The 8532-nt window shown below is 45.3% G+C and overlaps 1 protein-coding gene across 1 annotated transcript in view; it reads right to left on the reverse strand.

Moving 5' to 3' along the window:
• Positions 1-5062, reverse strand: part of LOC130357819 (multidrug and toxin extrusion protein 2-like) — a 92409-nt gene extending 87347 nt beyond the window's left edge. The window contains exons 1-2 of the mRNA XM_056560548.1: positions 4982-5062; positions 967-1118 (exon numbers count right to left, since the gene is read on the reverse strand). Of these exons, the coding sequence (XP_056416523.1) occupies positions 967-1068 (102 nt within the window). The 5' untranslated portion in view covers positions 1069-1118; positions 4982-5062. The remainder of the gene's footprint in view (positions 1-966; positions 1119-4981) is intronic.
• Positions 5063-8532: the final 3470 nt, after the last annotated feature.

Genomic DNA, 8532 nt, shown 5'->3' on the forward strand with positions numbered 1-8532 from the left:
TTCAGATCACGGCGCAAAAAATTAGCCCTCATACCACCCCATAGGCGGAAAACTAAAAAAGTTATAGGGGTCAGAAATGACAATTTTAAACATATTAATTTTCCTGCATGAAGTTATGATTTTTTCCATAAGTACGACAAAATCAAACCTATATAAGTAGGGTATCATTTTAACCGTATGGACCTACAGAATAAATATCAGGTGTAATTTTTACCGAAAAATGTACTACGTAGAATCGGAAGCCCCCAAAAGTTACATAACGGCGGGTTTTTTTTCAATTTTGTCTCACAATGATTTTCTTTTCCGTTTCACCGTAGATTTTTGGGAAAAATGACTGATGTCATTACAAAGTAGAATTAGTGGTGCAAAAAATAAGCCATCATATGGATTTTTAGGTGCAAAATTGAAAGAGTTATGATTTTTTAAAGCAAGGAGCAAAAAAACGAAAATGCAAAAACGGAAAAAACCCTGGTCCTTAAGGGGTTAAACAGGGCAATTATTGTCTGAATGAGCTAAAATTAAGACCTTGCACTTCATTTTACTGGATGCGAATTAGCAGTCATATTTATGGCAAAAAATAAAATAAATAAAATAAAACTAAAATACTGTGTGTGTATGTGTGTGAACATTAGTCAGCAGCATATCTTCTTGTGTAAACAGGGTCTGTACTGCCAACAATGATGAACGTGAAAAGATCCATCGACTGTTCATGCAACCATTCACTACCAATAACCTGTCTGGTTTAAGAGCCCCTAAATCGGTTAGCTGTCTGCCCATGTCAATACTATTCTTAGCAAATACTGTATGTAGGACCTGCAATAACCAGCTTCAATATGAAAACATTGTATTAATTAAAACAGATTTAAACAATATTACGAGTAAAATTTTGAAACTATCAATAAATAAAACTACTTTGTGAATAACTATAGTAAAGCGTTCTCCAATATGTTCTATATAATAACTTACCAGAGGTCCTGTATACCAAAGGAGAATCTTCAGTTCAAACACATTTTCCCTGAATATTTCCTTGATCCTGTGTGAGATGCCAGAACAGCAGTTTCTTGACATGTTGACCAAAGTTGATATCCTAGGTCGAGATATGTTTGCCGAGGGAGCCCCTAGTATTTTCACATTATTAGAGAAGCTGTTAATATTCCATAGGAGTCTTTTAATCCTTGTCACAAAAAGAATAAACCAGTAAAGCTTTGACAATGTCAATGCTTTGGGCTAAAGGCGTGGGTCAGCAAGTTTCTGTCACCAAACTGGTTTATCTATATTTTTTAAAGTCATTTGCAAAGAAAAGAAGTTGCATTTTGGCTAGGAATTACATAATGGAACTTTCCCATGAAACTATATGTTAATAATCAATTGTTTCTAATGTTCTGAGTAGCCATACTCCTTTAGAATGGCAGCTGTGTAAATGCCAGCCAATATATATATTGCAATAAGATTGCAGCTCTGACTGCTCTGCTCTGTAGCTCAAACAAAAACTAAATTGGACTGAAACCTTTAACTTTAAAAATTTAAGGTTTAAATTAAACAAACAGACATTAGGTAAGAGACAGGAACAATTTGTTTTATCTCTATATGAGCTATCTGCCCATATCTACAGCCACGATATTGAGCTGACAGATTCCCTATAAAGAGGTGTTACGCCGAGCGCTCCGGGTCCCTGCTCCTCCCCGGAGCGCTCATGGCGTCTCTCTCCCTGCAGCGCCCCGGTCAGTCCCGCTGACCGGGAGTGCTGCACTGACATGGGCGTCGGGGATGCGATTCGCACAGCGGGACGCGCCCGCTCGCGAATCGCATCCCAAGTCACTTACCTGTCCCGGTCCCCTGCTGTCATGTGCTGGCGCGCGCGGCTCCGCTCTCTAGGGCGCGCGCGCGCCAGCTCTCTGAGACTTAAAGGGCCAGTGCACCAATGATTGGTGCGTGGCCCAATTAGCTTAATTGGCTTCCACCTGCTCCCTGGCTATATCACATCACTTCCCTTGCACTCCCTTGCCGGATCTTGTTGCCTTGTGCCAGTGAAAGCGTTTAGTGTTGTCCAAAGCCTGTGTTACCTGAACTCCTGCTATCCATCTTGACTACGAACCTTGCCGCCTGCCCCGACCTTCTGCTACGTCTGACCTTGCCTCTGCCTAGTCCTTCTGTCCCACGCCTTCTCAGCAGTCAGCGAGGTTGAGCCGTTGCTAGTGGATACAACCTGGTTGCTACTGCCGCAGCAAGACCATCCCGCTTTGCGGCGGGCTCTGGTGAACACCAGTAGCCTCTTAGAACCGGTCCACCAGCACGGTCCACGCCAATCCCTCGCTGACACAGAGGATCCACAACCTGTAAGCCGAATCGTGACAGTAGATCCGGCCATGGATCCCGCTGAGGTGCACTGGCCCTTTAAGTCTCAGAGAGCTGGCGCGCGCGCCCTAGAGAGCGGAGCCGCGCGCGCCAGCACATGACAGCAGGGGACCGGGACGGGTAAGTGACTTGGGATGCGATTCGCGAGCGGGCGCGTCCCGCTGTGCGAATCGCATCCCCGACGGCCATGTCAGTGTAGCGCTCCCGGTCAGCGGGACTGACCGGGCGCTGCAGGGAGAGAGATGCCGTGAGCGCTCCGGGGAGGAGCAGGGACCCGGAGCGCTCGGCGTAACAGTACTCCCCCCCCCCCCCTGTTCGTCCTCCACGTCTAGGAAACGCACGCACGCACCCAGCTCACGTGGGTGTGGCGTCTCTTGGTTCAAAATCTGCTTCTCCACGTCTCACGGTGCCCGTGCGGATCTCTCCTTCTGCCAACTCCTCCCTCTCAGCCGTGGCCTGCTTGGACTCTGGTGCCTCTGGGAATTTTATTTTGGAGTCTTTGGTGAATAAATTCTGCATCCCGGTGACCCGTCTCGTCAAGCCGCTCTACATTTCCGCGGTCAACGGAGTCAGATTGGATTGCACCGTGCGTTACCGCACAAAACCCCTCTTAATGTGTATTGGACCCCATCACGAAATGATTGAATTCTTCGTCCTTCCCAACTGTACCTCTGAGGTCCTCCTCGGTCTGCCATGGCTCCGGCTTCATTCTCCCACCCTTGACTGGACCACCGGGGAGATCAAGAACTGGGACTCTGCTTGCCATAAGAAATGCCTCTCCCCCCCTCCCAGTCCCGTCAGGCAAGCCTCAGTGCCTCCTCATGGCCCCCGTCCTGGTGACACACTGCCCCGTGCCAAGCTTCACCCTCTGCCCTCCCTCCCCATTCCTACTTCTGCTGTACTGCCTGCCTTTGAGGAAACCCTCCATTCTTTCCCGGTGTCCTCGTCCCAGGTAAAGCAGTTGTCGGACAAAAAAAGGGGGAGACCTAAGGGGGGGGGGTACTGTTACGCCGAGCGCTCCGGGTCCCTGCTCCTCCCCGGAGTGCTCACAGCGTCTCTCTCCCTGCAGCGCCCCGGTCAGTCCCGCTGACCGGGAGCGCTGCACTGACATGGCCGTCGGGGATGCGATTCGCACAGCGGGACGCGCCCGCTCGCGAATCGCATCCCAAGTCACTTACCCGTCCCGGTCCCCTGCTGTCATGTGCTGGCGTGCGCGGCTCTGCTCTCTAGGGCGTGCGCGTGCCAGCTCTCTGAGACTTAAAGGGCCAGTGCACCAATGATTGGTGCCAGGCCCAATTAGCTTAATTGGCTTCCACCTGCTCCCTGGCTATATCACATCACTTCCCTTGCACTCCCTTGCCGGATCTTGTTGCCTTGTGCCAGTGAAAGCGTTTAGTGTTGTCCAAAGCCTGTGTTACCTGAACTCCTGCTATCCATCTTGACTACGAACCTTGCCGCCTGCCCCGACCTTCTGCTACGTCTGACCTTGCCTCTGCCTAGTCCTTCTGTCCCACGCCTTCTCAGCAGTCAGCGAGGTTGAGCCGTTGCTAGTGGATACGACCTGGTTGCTACTGCCGCAGCAAGACCATCCCGCTTTGCGGCGGGCTCTGGTGAACACCAGTAGCCTCTTAGAACCGGTCCACCAGCACGGTCCACGCCAATCCCTCGCTGACACAGAGGATCCACAACCTGTAAGCCGAATCGTGACAAGAGGATCTATGGCATCTCTAAAAAAAGAGAGATTTTACTACTCTTGAAAAGCATATGAGTTTATAGTTTGACTGACTATTCTGGGAGTCAGTCAGATGGGCGTGAATTTAATTTAAATAATGGGAATGAATATCAGGTGATAGGTGGGATTATAGAGTTAGGGGGGGTGTATTAGGCAGACACTGTAAAACATTCACATTCCTTCACTATAAACTCACTCATCGCTTTATAGTCACTCCCATTATTAAAATTAAGCTCATGCCCATCTGACTGATTCCCTGAAATGTCAGACAATCTATAAACCCCACATACTGTATCTCGGGAAGGCTTATCAGGAAACCGTAAGAGGAAGGGATTAAACGGCCACAGGTCCCCTTTAAACTAATTACCACTGTAATTTATAAAATTGTTAGTACCGTATATACTTAAAAAATGATAAATTTTACAAAAAAAACAATCCCTTAATATGATGTTATTATTTCAAATCCACTCTTAGTAGATACAAAAGAGAAGTATCAGTGTCTAAAACTCATTAAATGTGGCGCTAGTTATGTAAGGCATCAGAATTATGGTGCATTTGTAATATCAAATTGGCCCCTCTGAGTTTTTTTTTCTTTTGCAAACATGTGCCCAGACAGGTTTTCCTGCTTGGATTAATTTGCCTTCATTCTCCTCATTCTCTGTATGGACCTTGGGGCAGGCTTCTAGGTTTCTCTCTACCTCCAATTAAAACATAGTGTTTATCAGGTATGCAATGAAAAGTCTAAAAATAGAACAAAAAAATTGAGAAAAAAATAGAACTTACTTTTTAAGGCATACCTAATAAACTCTATGTTTTAAATGGAAGAAACATGTTCTGAATGCCTGGGAACTGGAGGCAATCCTTTATATACTACTTCAACAGGATACGACTTACTTTTCTCTATCCGAGTTCTCAAGATCTAGCAGACTGTCTGTGAACCTTATTTACATAGTAGTGATTTTTCTCATTTTTCTTGTTCTCTCTCCTTCATTCTGTCAGTGGCACCCAGAAGTTTTGCACTGCAGCATATGTGCACTAGCTGTCATTCACAGGGGAGTAAGTGGTTAAAATGCAGGCATCATTTTCAGATAGGCCCCAAGCAGGACTCTCAGCTGCACAAACTAATTAGGCTGCTTTCACACTATAAAAATACCTCCGTTATAAACGCCCATTATAAAAACCCTGAAAATCGGCCATGAAACGCCCGTTAGAAAATCCAATTATAGCCTATGGGATTTTTCCAATAGCCGTTTTAACCCGTTATCGCCCGTTATTAATAACGGCAGTTATTTTGTGACGGGCCAATGAATGGAAGAAATAGTGCATGCACTAATTCTCCTGTTACTATCGCCGTCACAAAATAACGGCCGTTATTAATAACGGGCGATAACGGGTAAAAACGGCTATTGGTAAAATCCCATAGACTATAATGGGATTTTCTAACGGGCGTTTAATGGCTGATTTCCAGGGTTTTTATAACGGGCGTTTATAACGGAGGTATTTTTATAGTGTGAAAGCAGCCTTATTGCTACAATTATTTGTTGCAAGTTTACTGGTAAGATTATTATGAAGCAGTACACATTTGAGATAGAGTTCTTCTGTGCCCTGCAGTCGCTATGCATTGTTATATTTAGTGTATATCATTCAAGCCAGGGGCCTCAAACTCCCGGCCCCCGAAATGAAATTTTGTGGCCGACACCAGGGATCTGGAATTTGTATCACCCAACGCCCGGAACAAGCAGGGCTAAATGCCAGAAGACTTCACACACTTCGGCAAACACTGCTACATGGGACCCGATGCACACTAGACTGCTACTTACATCTGCCTGCGGAGACTTCCTGGCGGAGGTGCGCGCAGTGAGTGGCTTCATCGCAAGCGCCACGCAGTGTCGCCGGCGTCCTGCGCAGCACGTGTGATGATGTCACTTACAGCACGCACCTCCGCCAGTAAGTCCCCGCAGGCAGATGTAAGTAGCGCTGTCCAGGTAGGGAACCTGTGCTACCACTACCTAATGTGGGGAATCTAAGCTAAGGCTACCTAATGGGGGGATTCTGTGCTAAGGCTAGTTAATGTGGGGAATCTGTGCTAAGGCTACCCAATGTGAGGAATCTGTGCTAAGGCTACCTAATGTGGGGAAACTGTGCTGCGCTACCTAATGTGGGAAAACTGTGCTATGGCTACCTAATGTGGGGAATCTATGCTAAGGCTACCTAATGTGGGGAAACTATGCTAAGGCTACCTAATGTGGGGAATCTATGCTAAGGTTACCTAATGTGGGGAATCTATGCTAAGGCTACCTAATCTGGGGAATAGGTGATAAGGCTACCTAATGTGGGGAAACTATGCTACCTAATGTGGGCAAACTGCTACCCTCCTAATGTGGGGAAACTGTTGCCTACCTAATGCCCCCCCCCCCCCAGCAGTAGCACCCCATCATCCGTCAGCTCATGCTATTACCACAGGGGGGTATGGGGAGTGGGGGGGGGGTGTTGCTGGTGGATGATAAGGGGTGCATGATGGAGGCATTATACGTGAGGGGTGCATGATGGGGGCATTAAATGTGAGGCGCGCCAGCCACTACCTCCAGTGGCACCCAGATAATTTGAGTTTGAGACCCCTGATTTAAGCATATTCAATGTATCAAATCTCTGCTAATGTGATAAACAGGAAGTCCATACACTTGGAATGTACTTCATGTCATCAACCTTGCCAGATGATAATTCTGAAGGTTATTAAGCTAAATATTTTTTTTTCTAGTTCCGCAAACAATTTACAGTGATACTGTATTTATAGGGAAACTGACAGCAGGGTCCCGCAAAAGCCTGAATATACACATAGATGGTGCAGTTAACTCTGTTTATAATGCTTCTTAATGGGCAAAAATCGGTGCAGTCAAATGCTTTCTCCCATCCGCTGAGGCCAATAACCCCTACCCCTTTCTGCCGATAACTCTTCCCTGAGAAAGAGCTGAGAAAGAGCAGGTCAATATTTATGATATAAGGTGGAGTTATCAATGATGTTGGCAGAAAAAAGCGCTGTTCATAGCAGCAGCCCGCCTTCTTTGCACATAAGAAAAAGTTCCCATAATAGCAACCAGACGAATATCTCCTGAACCACTGCCCCGATTTACACCTGGTTGTAAGCGTTAGATACAGAGTCACCCGATCTACCTACCTGTAAATTCTGGTTAGTGCAGGTGACCCTGCTGTCAGTTTCCCTCTAAAGGGAATCTGTCAGCTGTATTTACTGCTATTAGCTGCAGACACCAGGGTTGTTAGGGTAGCAAAACAAACTGTACCTTTATTTTTCAACCAAGTGTCAAGGAGGCAGAGCCGAGCTGCTCTAGTACCACAGCCTAGTACGCCTTTTTGCTTGGCCCCAGCTCAAAGCCCCTCTTTGACGGATGTATCATGCCCTGACAGATTCCATTTGATGATGTGTCACTACCTCAGAAGAAAAAATCCTTCACCTCCAGTTATTTATTTTTTGCTTCTAATTTCATTGAACAAGCAAACTCTTCACATGACTCGCTCCTGAACACTATAATGTTATGAGGACAATATTTTAACCCATTAAATGGGCACTCATTAAAACAAATTTTTGCTATTGCACTCCTTATGGTAAATATAAAATCTTTCTAATGTACTTTGTTTTAAAAAAAAATAAGTTTTTTATGTTTAAAAAAAGCTGCCACTACACCCTGTTCCAAATTATTATGCAAAATATTTTTTTTTCATTTTCCTAAATAATTGATGTAAATAACAGTCGGCATAATTCTCATGTTATCAACTATTAAGAGTACAATTAAAATGTTATTGAACAAACCTCCTAATGATAACAGGATTTTTTTTTTAAACATGAAAAACTTACAATGCATTGTTCCAAATTATTACGCACTGTAAGTTTCAAAACACTTTATAGGTTGTAAAGAACTGAAAATTGTCATTTGTTGTGTTTGCAGTTTATTTACTTAAATCAAAAGCTATTTCAATCAAACTTTTTTTTTTCAAATATATTTTTACTAAACAATTTTCAATTCAAAAGAATTAGAAAACAAAGCATCACATTAGCACGGCAATAAAAGATGTTGCGTTACAAGGGCCGATAGATGCTGATGGAATAATACAATGATATTGTCCTGGCAGCAAAGCAGCAAATCAAAGAAAACAAGATACAACAAGGAGCATAGACAGCAAGGGGGGTCGCCCGACTCCAACAAACCCTGCGGTGCAGAAACTAGCGACCAGAACTAAAATGAAAGCTAAACTGCCCAGGGATCCCACCCTGTTAACCAATTTAGCAAAATTCCTCTGCCTCCTCCCCCTCCTCTCTCCACCCCCAAACTAAGTCCCGACTCCCAAGGGATTGCACACCAGAGCAGCAAGAAAGATATAGGTTGAAAGTGAACTTATGCATCTGGTAAACGCAAATCACCAAAAGTACC

This window comes from Hyla sarda, chromosome 2, assembly GCF_029499605.1.
Source record: "Hyla sarda isolate aHylSar1 chromosome 2, aHylSar1.hap1, whole genome shotgun sequence".
Lineage (NCBI taxonomy): Eukaryota > Metazoa > Chordata > Amphibia > Anura > Hylidae > Hyla > Hyla sarda.